We start from the raw sequence: 14498 nt of genomic DNA on the forward strand, positions 1-14498 counted from the left end.
TGTTGTACCGAGGTGATGGGGAAGTGTTGAAACAAAATATTGGTCATGACAATAATAAGGTAATTCTACCTTAAAAGTAGAAAAGTTTTACTTATTCAGATTGTATTCCATCATATTTTTGACAAGTTTTAGATTTAAACACATTTGTTCATATTTGAAATTTTGAGCGAGATAACATGATTAGAACAATAGTTTAGATAAGTCGCACTGGCCATGGGAAAAATCTTTTGTGTGACATCCTCTACAAAAAAAATTCATATATGCATACAGTACATGCCAAAAGTTTGTACATAACTCCACGTGTTCATTCATAGTTTTGATGCCTTCAGTGAGAATCTATCAATGTCATGAAAATATAGAAAACACATTGAATGAGAAGGTGTGTCCAAAGTTTTGGCCTGTACTGTATATTTCATATAGTCAGACAAAAAAATGCGCAGTCAGACCATCTTTGTTCAGCAGCACCTTTTATTGTTCATATGATCCGTCTCTCCAGTTTCCTTTGATTTGCTTATTCGTGAACAGAAGGCCAGTCTCATGCCAAAATAAACTTTACCTTATTTATAAGTATTACTCCAAGTAGAATTAGTTTTTTATTAGGCATACTCAATTAAGACTTTAAAACTACTGGTTATGAAGGTGTGACTCACTCGGCTGTCTGTACATCTGCAAAGATAAACCGAGACAAAATTTTCCAAGTATGATGACTCCTTTTTACCATTTTACCCAACTGTATCACCAAAGGCAGTACAGAAACAGGAACCTCCAAATAGTTATAAAATATAGCATTTTCTACACAGTAGTCATTCACAGTGGAAAGCATTCACATCCCTGCTACCATTTATTAATATGAGTCTAATCAGATCATTTCCATTAGAGCTTTTAACACATAATTATTAAAATATTTAATAAATCATAATTTAGTGTAACGTCTTAAGAACCCCAATAGCACATTCATCCATTTCTAAACATTTTTGTGCCATTTAAATAGGTGTAACATATTCAGGCCAACAGTTTGAGAAAATTATGTGTGACTTTTTCTGACTGTAACTGAACAAATCAAATCTCAGCAATCAAAACAATAACACAATCATGCATAAATGGGCACATACACTCAAATATGTGTATATCCATAAATGTTAAGACACAAAAAAAAATTACTAATTCCATAACCGACTTAAGGTCCTTTAAATTGGACAGAACCTCATGTCACAATTCCAATAAATATCAGATCCACAGAAATTGCATCCACAGCAGGGAATCGACTGTTCAACAGATCTGCCTTCTTCTTTCCCAGTAAGAAAGATTTAGCATGCATGCTGTATCTTTGCTATTATTATTATTACTTAGCTCATCAGGACATAAGCTGAACATTTGGCTCTATGAGAACTGCAACAGTATTTTAGCACCTGTTCAAGAAATAATCCGTTATGTATTAAACGTCTAAATGTCCACAAAGGCTATTTCACACATGCAGCTGAAGTAAATCTAAACCATAAAAGCTCATGGCATAAAAAAATCTTTGTATCGGAAGAGAAGTGAATAAATCAAGCGAACCTTTGTGACATTTAGAATTGAAACAACTGCTTTTCACTCTTGTAACTGCATTCTGTAACACAATAAGGACAGCTTTGGAAAGCAAATTGTGCGTTTTTTACTTCACTCGTTTCTGCATACTTCAATAAGCTTTAAATTACAGGAACATGTTTTAACCCATTGCTTTAAGGTGTAGTAGGATCACCTCAGCACAAAATACAAAAGCAGTCAAAGCAGTTCCTCGAATGGCCTTTTCCATTTGACACTACTTCTGACCAACTACTTCAGCTTTTTTATATTCAAACTTGCACATTATCATGCTACTGTCATATTTCCTTTCAATGCCTTATGCTGCATATGAAACTTAGGCAAATCGAAAAATATATGTATATTTTTTATATATATATACTGTCTGCACTAAAGTTCTTCACCAGCCGGTGCTGAGTGTTAGATTATTCTTACAAAGCAAGGCCACTGTTTTTTTGTACATTTTTTATTTTATTTTAATTTTTTTTTTGCCTTCCCAACCAAGTGGAATTCAGCAAGAGATGTTTGACTTTAGCAAAGATTCTACCTGCTAAAGTGTCTCCTATGTAGAATCTTTGGCATTTATGGGACAGGAGGGCCTTCTCACGACCATTTGCTAAAACTGACAGAAATTACTGTGCACATAGGAGTGAGGGATCTCACAGAATCCAACAGAATCCCAAAGTGTAGCTCCTGTCCCTATCCAAATACAGTCCAGTTTACAGACAGCCTACCAAATCGGCACCACAGATCCAGCAAATGGCCTCGGTGACACGGAATCTCACAAACACCTATTCTCGGCCTATAGTGGAGCACACAACACAACCCTCCTACTCAACTTCCTTTTTCATCAGATGCATTATGACACCATTAATAACGCATTAGTACATACAGCATTATAACAGCTCGATATATATATTTTCATTATGCATTATTACAGCTTGATAAAGAGCAACACAACGCACAAGGAAGAGTAGAGAAGCTCCTCTACTGACCAGTACGGGTGAAATTAGCCTATATACACCATTATATATAGAGTCTATGTCTGGTGCACTTTCCACACAGTGTGATCTGGCAAACGCTACCACTATTGCATGATGATGGAAGAGGTAATGGTAATCTGAGCTGAGTTTTTAATACCTATGAACAGACAAGTTTATTCTCTGTGCATCAGGAGTTTGGATTGATTCAGAAATTCGCTATGCTGCATGTGATATCAAGAACATGTAATAAGTCTTAGAGCCAGGCGATCTGGTCGTTTGCTAAAGGAACACACCATAAATAGTTCAGGATTTTGTAGTTACGGAGCCATTGTGTCAACTACAGTACACTTGCTTGATAATATGAAATGAAAATAAAAGCATTCAGTAAGTATTTACCCAAGATTAGTAATCTGATATAAATTGCTCACAATAAATTTGTTCCTCATTTTATTTTATCATGTGCAGTAGTTTTCGTTAAATCCTGCATATAGACTTTGTGGTATTCTGTAACCTTATGATTAGCTCAAGGAAGAAATCGTTTTTTATTATTCATTTTTCTATAAAAAAAAAAATGAGGAGCTGATTATATATTTCTCTTTTCCCGACTGTTAACAAGATCGCCCATCCGAAGTTAGAAACATGTTTATAGGATGTTGACACGGCTGTAGTGTAAATGGCTCGATGCGCGGTCTCTGCATACTTCCTCCGAAATTCCGATGAGAACGTTCCCTGCATATGCACGAGGGGAGCACAGGAATCACAGCACAGAGACAATTAATGATCGGTATGAACTTAACCATCCATTATCTTCCTGAGGGATCAGCAGAAGGAGGATCTGGCAGCTCCTTCTCCGCATCATCACTTTCTTCAGCCCCCCCTCCAGGACCAGGTGAAGTGGATTTACTGAAAAACAGAGAGAGAGAGAGAAAGAAAGAAAGAGAGAGAGAGGTGGACAAAATGTCATGTGCTGAATGACAAAGAATCGCCATCCAAACGTGCATCCACTCCAATGACACAGCATTAAATCACTACAATGTAACGCTTGTTACAATCACTACAATGCCACACTATGTCCGTGTCACATGACAGGTCAGAACGCAGAACTGGGTGACGGTCTCGGTATTTTATCAGCAGCGGCCAGCCGCTCGGCGCTCAGTCACTGCTGCTCATACGCCAACGACTCGGCCTGACCCGACGTAATCCTTCTTCCTCTCAGTCCACCTTCCCGAACCCCGTTTTTCTGGTGCCTCAACACCACTTGGGTTTCATAGTTGCCCCCCAACATTCACTCTTTCTCTCTGCCCCGTCCCTCCAGCGTGACACAGTGTAAATGTTCGCTGATTTCACAGCATTAGAGACAAAAAAGACAAACAACTGCTTGCTAGTTATCGGTATCTTGGAGATGAGGATTTACTACCTACCCCGAAAGTTTAAATGGGAGGAGTCTAAAGGAATGATTGACGGCTCTCACACACACACGTCTTTCTCTAAACAGAAACCCTAAACAGAGGCTGACTGCTGAATTAGAATGCGAACTGTTCTTTTAATAAAATGTATAAAAATTATTTATAAATTAATAACATCAAATGAAAGAAGACAAAAACATTTCTTGGCAAAAAAAGTGGCCCTCACAAAAGCCTTAGATTGCTAGATTGCACAGCCCGAGTTTGCTATCAATCTCTTCCAAATTAGGTTAAAACACTCTGCCTCTGTACTACAGCCAAATAAACTGGACACACACACACACACACACACACACTTAACCTTGTCCATAAAAGACTGTTCACTTAACTTTTATGACTCTACAAGGTCTATATGTTTTATTATCTCTTTAAGTACAAAAGCTGCCAAAACAGCCATTTCCCCTACTCTCCAATATGTTAAACCACACAACACAAAAAGTGTTGAACAGAAAAACAGTGAATGAGAAGGACAGAAAATGTTAAAAGGTTCAAGAAGAAGGAAAGCACCTTTCTCCAGACCGAGTGATCAGCCTCCTGCATGTCTCCATCTGGACGTCCAGGCCTCGCTTCATGCTGCACATCTCCATGTACTCATGCAGGTGCCTGTTCATGTCGGACTTAGCTGTGGCCAGCTCCAGCTGATAACACAGAGATGGGGTCAAAGGTGTAAATGCATGACCTGGGTACCCAACATCCGTGAAATACACACAAAGGCATACCTACCTCAATCTGATCTATGGTCTCCTGGTACTCCTTCTCTCTGGATTTGAAGAGACACTCAGTGTCCTTAATAACCTTTTCCAAACATTCCTCTTGCTGCTGAAGAAAACGATAGAGCAAATGAAAGTAAAAGTGCAGCACAGCACACGGTGACACAAGGAAATGTGTCCTCTGCTTTTAACCATCACCCTTGGTGAGCAGTGGGCAGCCATGACAGGCGCCCGGGGAGCAGTGTGTGGGGATGGTGCTTTGCTCAATTGCACCTTGGTGGATCGGGATTCGAACCGGCAACCTTCTGATTACGGGGCCGCTTCCTTAACCACTAGGCCACCACTGTCCCAGCAGAGAGTGTATTTAATTTAACATGTCTATATTCAAAATATTAATGCATCAAATGTACACCCTTCACTTTGTTTTTCACGACCGTGTTATTTATATGAATCAGACATCAGGCAGAAAATTTGACATCACATTCAGATGGTTGTGTCGGCAAAAAATGTCAGCTATAGCTCACATTTTAAATTTGAACCACCTGAGGCACATTTTCATGTGAAAAACAAGTAATGTGTGTGTGGGTCGTGTCTGCATTCACTTCTTTTGTGACAGCAGAAACTGCATTAAATCTGCAGTTTCCTACATTGGATTTAAACTCTATTACCAACTGAAAGGAAATGTTAACCGATGTGCAGTAAGTCTGACTCACCATCTTAAATAGACTGGTATGATCATTTGCTCTGAATAACTTTTTTTTTCCCCAGAGATACAATAATGACACATCTGCTTTTATATGCCCGTGCCAGAAACCATGGTGTGATTAAATGGAAACGCAGAGAAAAGGTTTGTCTGCATTCCCATCAGCTCTGAGATGGCCTTTCTATTAGAGGGAAAACTGGCATGGCAAAGATTTGATTGTCTGCGTGGAGGAGAACTGTGTTGTGTCAGAAAAAAGCAGTGGTGGCTCGGTAATTTGTTCCAATTATCTTCCAACTACAATTAATAAACGTTACAGACATTTCTTGTTCAGCTGAATCATTATATATATATGTGTGTGTGTGTGTGTGTGTGTATATATATGTCTTTTTTTTTTAATGACACTCAACTATGTCCCTGAAAAAAAACGTCTGAAGGAAACCCCTCATTAATAAAAGTTCAAATAATCAAAGAGGCCATGATTGGACCCTGTGGAACTCCTATCATCATTCTGATTTCATAAGTGATGAATAATTGATATTGTTAAAGGGGCCAGCCCGTGGCATAGACAATATAGGCAAATGCCAAGGGCACAAACATCTACTAACAGTGGAATTTACTGCAGTGCAAGGGGGTGCCACCTTAAATCTTGCCTAGGGCTCCAAATTTGTTAGGGCCAGGGCTGGTCTAATGGAATCGACTGTTCAAAGAAAAATCCACTCTTTTTTTCACACTTATTCTTCAACATTTAACTATCCTCTTTTTTTTTACTCTGGTCCATTTGTCCTGTCACCCATTTTGCAGGGTGGCGTTTCCTCTTTCTGGTATTGCCTTCACAGACCAGCACAAATTCTTTACGTCAGCCTCCCAGATCACAGGACAGAAGGGTTGAGTGGCTAAAGTTTATTTTTGACCCCTTCTGCAGCACAACACAGTGCTTGCAAACCAAGACCAAGTGCCAGTGCTGAAACTACAGATAGCGGAAACGTAAGTAGTGAAGCGAGCTGTTCTATCCCTTAGACAGCAAAAAAACTGATGCAGAGCCACACACACACACACACACAGGGTTCTTTTTCTCCACCTGTTTCTCTACACACACTTTCTACACACTCGAACGAAGACACACACCATGATGACTGAGATGCCTGGGTAGTTATAATCTAAAATGGGTCTCTTGCTTAGAGGAGTGTTGCAATACCAAACACAATTTACACACTACTTTGTGTATTGAGCAGCGTGATTATTTGTAGCATCTGTGCACGTGGTCTCCATTTGGTTCTTTCCCTTACACCACTTATTGTTGAGGCGCATCCATTAGTAACTGTATCCATGGGCAAGGTGCATCCTGGGAAATCCTCCCACAACAGTAGAGTTTCTTCTGTCTCCTCCCAAGCCAGGCTATCGCAGTCATCCTCAAACTCACATTCCCTGCTGACAGGGACACAGGAGCACGCTGGTCATATGTGACGTGCCAATAAACTCATAAGCTAAATAGAAAAGCAGCATCAAGCAACTTACAGCTGCGTCAGCATTCGCTGCATCTCCTCATTAATCTGATTGGCTGAAGCACAGCCCACGTCGTCCTCCCTGACCCCTCCTCCATCACTGTCCGAGGTGCTCATTGGATCGTCAGCATCACTGCTGTTCACCGTCTGGGGCGTCTGCTTCCTCGGACGGCAGTTTATGGCGGACTGAGTAGTGGGTACCTGGAAAAGTAGCGTAGCATCAGCATTTAGCACAGCTGGCTGGCGGACGCACCGACACACAGAAACCAACCTGAAACATCTGGATCATGTCTTCACAGTTCCTCTGCTGAGCCACATCGCACAGGCGGGCCGTGATGTCGATACGCCTGCAGATGTCCATGTCCACCTTCATCGCTTTCTCTTGGATCTTGCTATCAAGGTCAGACAAATTCTGCAATACAGAGAGGAAAGAAGGTAAACACAAATGCTTCACCGGTAAAAATTCCCCAAATGCAGGTTATGTGCTATACTGATAAAATGGCACATAGAGTGGCTGCAGTACTGGTCAGGCCTTTTGTGAGCCACAGACGTACATCCTTGATTATGAGCTGATAGCTTAGATGAGCACAAACAATTCTGTGAATTTTAATATCTGTTTGAAAAGGAGCTAAAAGATCATAATCTCCCGAGAGGCACATGGTGTGAGTACAGTGGATGACAAAAAGCAGACCCCATGCGCACAGAGCACAAATTTCAGCAAAATTAATCTGCCAGGATGCCTGAGATCCAAGCCAAGAATGTGTGCAATAAACTCCGATATCAAACAACTGACCCACAAATTCATACTTTTAAATCCCGCCAGTAGTCAAAGTCCACTTTATTGTCATCTCACTATATACAAGATTGCGAAGCTTTGGAGATTCATAGTGTGCACAAAAACTAAATGTAAATGGTATAACACACACCCATCGACCCATAAAATAGTGCAGGTCGACACAAACTAGACAAACCAGGCAGACAAGTAGCAGCAATATGACAGTATGTCAGTGTCAGGATGTATTATTATAAAGTGTATGTGGTGTATGATATGCTATGATAATAAAGGGTGGTAGTGGCCTAGTGGGCAACACACTCGCCTATGAACCAGAAGACCCAGGTTCAAATCCCACTTACAACCATCATGTCCCTGAGCAATACACTTAACCCTGAGTGTCTCCAGGGGGACTGTCCCTGTCACTACTGATTGTAAGCTGCTCTGGATAAATGTAAATGTAAATGTAATGGCGGTAGTAGTGATGTGACATGATATGATGACCATAACACAGAAGCACAGTGTGAGGTAGCGAGAGTTTAAATTATAGGGTTTAGAAACTGTTCCTCAACCTGGCAGATCTGGCTCTGATGCTGCAGTATCTTCTTTGGGAGGGCAGGAGTGTGAAATGTCTATGTGAGGGGTATTTTTGATCAATGATATGGTGTTGACTGTCCATGTAAGTTCCTCAGTGATGTGCACACCCAGGAACTTGGCACCCTTTACAATCTCCACCGCTGAACCATTTATGATGAGTGGCCTGTGGGCCGGATGTGATTTCCACAATGATCTTCTTTGTCTTATCGACATTCAGAGACAGACTGTTGTTGTGGCACCATGCAGACAGCCGTTCCACCTCCTCTCTGTACGTCAACTCATCATCCCAGCTTATCAGTCCCGGCACAGTCGTATCATCTGCAAATCTGATGATGTTGTTGGTGGTCAGCAGGGTGAAGAGCAGGGGACTAAGCATGCATCCCTGTGGTGCTCCTGTGCTCAGTCTGATGATGGAGGAGGGGGTCTGTTTGTGAGGAAGTCCAGGAGCCAGTTGCAGAGAGTGGTGTTCCTGCTAAGCCCACTCAGTTTCACAAGCAGCTTTTGAGGGATGTTTGTGTTGAACGCAGAGCTGAAGTCTATGAATAGCATCCTGACATATGAGTCTTTCTTGTCAAGATGTGTTAAGGAGAGGTGGTGAGGTTCTTCTTGATGTGTGGCATGGCACTTCATGATGACTGGTGTGAGTGCAACAGGTCAGGTAGTCATTGTGGCACGTCACTGCGGACCTCTTCGGCACTGGTATGATGGTGGTGGTCTTGAAACATGCAACTGGCATGTTGAAGATGTCAGGACAGATCTGAAGGCTGCATCCCTGATCTTGAGCAGCGTGCTCACTTCTCTCATATTCCAGGCCTTTGGTTGACTCTCACGGTTCTTGGAGACAGTCTTGGAGACAGTAACATCCTCAATGCACTTGGAGATGTAGCCCGTGACTGAGTCTGTGTACTCCTCCAGATTGATTGTGTCCCCATACATAGCAGCCTCCCAGATGTCCCAGTCTGTTGAGCTGAAGCAGTTTTGGAGAGCTGAGACCGCACCGGCCGACCACACTCTGATGTTCTTGTGGGCTGGTTTAGTGCGTCTCAGAAGGGACTATAAAAGGACCTTTTATATCGGTCTTATTGGTCCGCAAATAAGTGAAAGTGAAGTGATTGTCATTGTGAAACACTGCAGCACAGCACACAGATACACAATGAAATGTGTCCTCTTTATTTAACCATCATCCTGAATGAGCAGTGGGCAGCCATGACAGGCGCCCGGGGAGCAGTGTGGGGACGGTGCTTTGCACCATAGCACCTCAGTGGCATATTGGCAGGTCCAGATTCGAACCCACAATCTTAGTGCAGAATTACAGCCACTTTGATCCAGTCCCACAATGAAATTTCCCCAGGACGCAGCATTTTCAGTGTCTGTAGCTTTAAATGCTAATGAGTAGGACAGCGGCCAATAGAAGTTGAGTGGGCATTCACAGAAATTTTTAGAATTTCATTTTATCAGATGCCCTTATCCAGAGTGACTTACAATCAGTAGTTACAGGGACAGTCCCCCCTTGGAGACACTCAGGGTTAAGTGTCTTGCTCAAGGACACAATGGTAGTCATCAACACCATTCACCAACCAAAAAGTATCAGCATATCAGCATTTTTCAATAAAAAATAAAATTAACTTGTTGTCTTGCAAGACAGAACTACAAAAATACATTTGTGCTTATTTTTACATTCAATCAAAGAGCAACTGCTATGCTTCACACGTTTGGAAGCCATGACGGTTGGTGGAGATACATTTTTATGGGAGGGGTGGGAAATTCTCTGGGTGGAAAAAGCATGAGGGATGCTCAGGGATGCTCCAGACTCACATTGCTCATAAGCCCTCTGAAGAGGACAAGCTCTGCCTTCAGCTGCTGCACCCGGAGAGCCAGTTCATCCTGACACACCTCGCTCTCCTGAAGGTCCTGCAAGCACAAACAACGCAAATCCTCTACTTAATGCACATTTTCCCATGGTGGGAAAAAATATTGCACACCATTTTGACACACTCAGCAATAAATGTAAAATGCAATAAAAACCAGAGTGTTAACAAGTTGTTAATATTAAAATGCAGCTGAACATACGTCCGATTTCAGCCCATCTATAGGGGACTGGTATGATATTATTAACATACCCTTCAATAATAAGAATCACTTTCTCCATAAGTCTCCAAGATATGTAATTTGAGACAAATTGGGAAAAAATTTAAAAAGCATATCTCCTCCAAAATATCCTCTTGATATTTTATTTACTGTATCCACATACATTTTCATTTATACTTTATGGGTCAGTTTCCAGTTCATGGATTAAGACTTGTCCTAGACTTAAAGAGAACATCAGAAAAGATTTTAGTCTATTTTGTTATTAACATTTTTTTGAAATATTTTTCAAAAAGTTAAAAAACTGATCATTTTGTGAAAGTGTTTAACGAAACTAGTTGTATTAACTGACTTAAGGGAAAAAAAACATGTAGTTGTAGTGTCCCTTTGACTCATTCATAGTGAAACTGCTTATGTGTCCATGTCATTTATTACCATTGTGCATTTACTGGAAAAAGCATTGAGGTTCATTTATGTTGATGAATTACAATAATAATTCATCAAGATTTAATAATAATTCAATAACAATAATCATATCCAAAGGTACTGTCAGGCGACTAGTGATCATTCCATTAGTGCGAGTGGCTGGCCAGCGGTACTTTGACTAGCACGGGTGGGAGGGAAAGTGATCCATGTTGGACGCCATGACGTGACAAAAAAAAAATGAGAGTTTTTAAAAGACTTCCAGGTCTGAGAAAGAGGACATGTCAAGAAAACAGGGACGTCTGGTCACCCTAACGCCAACACAATAAAACTATGAATCCATGTTAACATATTGCAGACATTTTTAGACAGTGATCGGGCGAGGCTGCTTACCTCTTGAAGATCTGTGACTTTTTGCTGGAGGTCAACTCTGACGGTGTACTCCTCCTCCCACCTACAAAGCAACGCAGATCACCTTTAAACAAGCGAGACCTGAGCATCCATCTCGCTTCACCCGTGTTCTGGAGAAACGGCAGAACGCACGCTTACGCAATTTCCTCCCCTCATTCAGGCCACTGCAGCATTGCCTGGGCTTACTCGGCAGTTTGAGGAGACAGCGACGCGCAGGTTAATGCACCGCGTTAACAGCATTCAACACGCAATTAGGGAGAGAAGTGATGGATCGGTGGGGTGAGAGGCGAGCGAGAACGAACAGCGGCCGCGAGAAGGCGAGCGGGCAGGAGGGAGGTGAGGCCGTCCGGCCGAGCGCAAGTGCTGCAATGCAGATGCTATGTGGGAGAGAGAGGGGGAGAAAAATAAAAAGGAGTGATCGTAAAGGCCGGGTAAAGGGACTCACGGGAGGGAGAAAGGATCGAGGTCATGATGGACTAGGATAAGATTTGCCTCAAGACGACTAACAGAGGGCACATAAAGTCACACAATCAAGATTCACTCACTGGGCAAACAGGGCTGATTGATGCTCACCTACATAAAGCCATTGGGGTACAAACTGAGAACTGAAGTGTGGCCATATGCATTAAAAACGGGCCATCCTACAAGGAAAAAATGCTGACAAACTGTTACACGTGCAATGTGTACCCTGCGATGGGGTCTGTGATCATTCGGGGAAAAACCTGCTCCATCGGAACACAGAATCATGGCAAAACCTCTGGATATGACTTATCGGGGTCACTACAGGGAGACTGCACATTACAGCGAGAATGAAGCAAATCCATTAAATAATGTTTAGTTCAATAACGAGAGATTTCTAAACTCCATTCTAAAACCTGCCTCGTTACGGCCTGCGAGGGTAATTAACAAACGAGGCTGATCGACGAGGGACATCTGCAGGAGCTGCGAGCCAGCAAGTCCGAGAGGACATGCAAGCTGGACCTGAACTGACCCAGCGGCTTCCGCCAGAATGAATGGTATTAATAATAATAACAAAGTGCTGTCTACGGTACTGAGAGCCAAACAGCCAATTATACTAATAAATGAAAAAATATATAGTTAGGTAATAATAACAAATAATAAGGATTTATGTTAAAAACATAAAAAGTGTAATATTTGGTTATACTTGCAACATTTGCAATATTGCGCGTCTGTAGCAGTCGCTGAAGCATTTCACTGCATATCGTACCGTATATGACCGTGTATGCGTCAAATAAAATTAGAATTTGATTTGAATTTATAATATGTCTTGTGTACCTGCGCTTGTATTCATCTCTCTCGCGCTTGACTTTGGCCAGGACGTTGTAAAGGGCTCTGATCTCCGGGGTGATGGTGTCTATTTGGACCCCGACTCCGTCTGGGTGCACCCAGGACACCCCGGGGCTCGTGACCCTGGTCTCCAGGCCGGGTCCCAGTTTGCGGCTGTGGTTGTAGGACCAGATGGTGCCCGGCAGGAACCTGGGTGGCGGGTTGGGGGAGGATGCTGCATTGTTGGAGTTGTTGGTGTTGGCCGAGGTCTCCGACGGGGTGGACAGGCTGATGGTGATGGTGGGATTGGTGTTGGGAAAAGTGGGCCCGTCGGGAAACAGGCTGGTGGGCCGTTTCGCGGAATTGTTGGTGTTTTGGAAAGGCAGGGACCCAGGACGGAGTGGAATGGGCCCCACGAACCCGGTCTGGACCCCCACCTCTCTCACCTGTGCCCTTCTGCCGTCCTCCGGACCCCCGCCCTCGCCGCTCTGGCTCTCAAGCGCCTGCTGCAGCTGCTTCTCCAGGATCTTGTTGCGTCTCTCCAACTCATGCACTTTGGCCAGGAAGCAGCGGAAGCGCAGGTTGAGGGTCTTCAGGACGCTGATGTTGGAGCCCAGGTCGTTCCTGAGGGCCATGGCCGCGGGGGGCTGCGCGGCGGAGCGCTGCAGGGGGTGGCGGCTCAGATGCAAATACGCCTGCGCGGGGTGGGGGGCTGCGGTGAAATCGGCCCCCTCCAGGAGCAGGGAGGGGTCCGGACCGCCGAACGGAGACGGGATGCCTTCAGGGTCCTGGTGCTGCTGCTGATGATGATGATGCTGCTGCTGCTGCTGCTGCTGCTGCTGATGATGATGATGATGATGTTGTTGGAGAAGCGCTGTCGCCCCCAACAAAGGATTCATACTAGAGTACAAACTAAAGCGCTGCAAATCTGGCATGAACACCGACTTGGATTCACGAAATTGAAAATGAAATGTTGTTTCGACGATCTGCTTCGATTAGCAGTTCGCTTACTGCAGCGGCCGCAACAAAATAAAAATACAAAAAACGCACACACAACAACAGGAAAATATGAAAATGAAGCTCGGAAAATGGTGCCACGGGCGCCGTGATCCTCCAGAGGATGAATGGAAGCGCGCTATTCTTAAACTGGCCTTTAATAGAGTTAAAAACGGATCCCGCCGCTCGTCCTCTGCTCGCCTTGTGTGGGAGAAGCAGCGCAGCGCTGCAGAGCCGTCCGGACCGGTACCGTAACGACCAGAATAGACCGGGCCACCAAACTCCCGTCGGCAGCCTGATCTTAAAGAGACAAGAGACAAGCTCGGTCGTCGTTTTCGTCGGTTATGTCGGCGGCGCGTCTGCATCGAAATCCACCCGCACCGCTAGCAAAATATCCTGGAACGGAAGAAAACACGCAGGCGTCTCTCTTCTGTGCGTTACGGTAAACGTCTACGCTTGTTTACGTCGGACATAAATAAAAAGGGCAGGAGAAGGACGGACGGATTTACGTTAATCCTGCATCTTTCTCTCTAGCTTTTTAATTTTTTCGCAAAAATCTATTAACAGAGTACAACGACACAATACAATGAAATGAGACATTTCGTTTGAATTGTTTTACTTTTATTATTTGCGAAACTAGTATTTTTTTTTCGAGAATAGATATTACAAAGATCTAAAACAACAACTAAATTGACTCAAAACTGAAGCACCAATAAAGAGGACTGGCAGTGACTAGTTGTCTATGTGATTTGGATTTCTAGTCTCAGGATTAGCAGGATTAATTTGTGACAATTAAATATTGATAGCAAGAGGTGAGAGATTACCCGTGATCCCCCTGTCCCTCACAGACAATTACCTGTTGAAATTGACAAGCTGGTCACAAATTGGAGAGCAGAAACTGATCTGTACTAATGTGCTATAGTTAACATTAACAGTGTTTGGTTAGGACACCCTTGTAGCTTCAAACATAGTTTCGGGTCCTTATCCTGTAATGACACAATTG

General features: G+C 43.1%; 1 protein-coding gene across 3 annotated transcripts; it reads right to left on the bottom strand.

Annotated features, from left to right (window-relative positions):
• Positions 1 to 450: 450 nt before the first annotated feature.
• iffo1b (intermediate filament family orphan 1b) lies at positions 451 to 13894 on the bottom strand. Of its 3 annotated transcripts, none has more exons than XM_028981641.1 (9): positions 12509 to 13894; positions 11195 to 11255; positions 10109 to 10204; positions 7196 to 7336; positions 6938 to 7125; positions 6709 to 6847; positions 4733 to 4828; positions 4517 to 4647; positions 451 to 3449 (listed from the first exon to the last, which is right to left on the bottom strand). In XM_028981641.1, the coding sequence occupies exons 1-9, from the start codon at positions 13432 to 13434 to the stop codon at positions 3350 to 3352; spliced, it is 1878 nt and encodes a 625-aa protein (XP_028837474.1). In that variant the 5' UTR covers positions 13435 to 13894; the 3' UTR covers positions 451 to 3349. The 3 variants fall into 3 exon arrangements, with proteins under 3 accessions (XP_028837474.1, XP_028837475.1, XP_028837472.1); XM_028981642.1 differs by having other exon boundaries at positions 4733 to 4825; positions 6709 to 6850; XM_028981639.1 differs by having other exon boundaries at positions 6709 to 6850; positions 12509 to 13893.
• Between the last annotated feature and the right edge of the window lie 604 nt (positions 13895 to 14498).

The sequence above is a fragment of the Denticeps clupeoides genome, chromosome 5, assembly GCF_900700375.1.
Source record: "Denticeps clupeoides chromosome 5, fDenClu1.1, whole genome shotgun sequence".
Taxonomy (NCBI): Eukaryota; Metazoa; Chordata; class Actinopteri; order Clupeiformes; family Denticipitidae; genus Denticeps; species Denticeps clupeoides.

Excerpts from the sequence above, each read along its gene's own strand:
- iffo1b (XM_028981639.1), bottom strand. The coding sequence starts at position 13,434 with ATGCCAGATTTGCAGCGCTTTAGTTTGTACTCTAGTATGAATCCTTTG. Across the intron at positions 11,256-12,508 it reads AGAGATGAATACAAGCGCAG|GTGGGAGGAGGAGTACACCG; the intron begins GTACACAAGACA and ends GTTGCTTTGTAG. Across the intron at positions 3,450-4,516 it reads ATCACTCGGTCTGGAGAAAG|TAAATCCACTTCACCTGGTC; the intron begins GTGCTTTCCTTC and ends TCTGTTTTTCAG.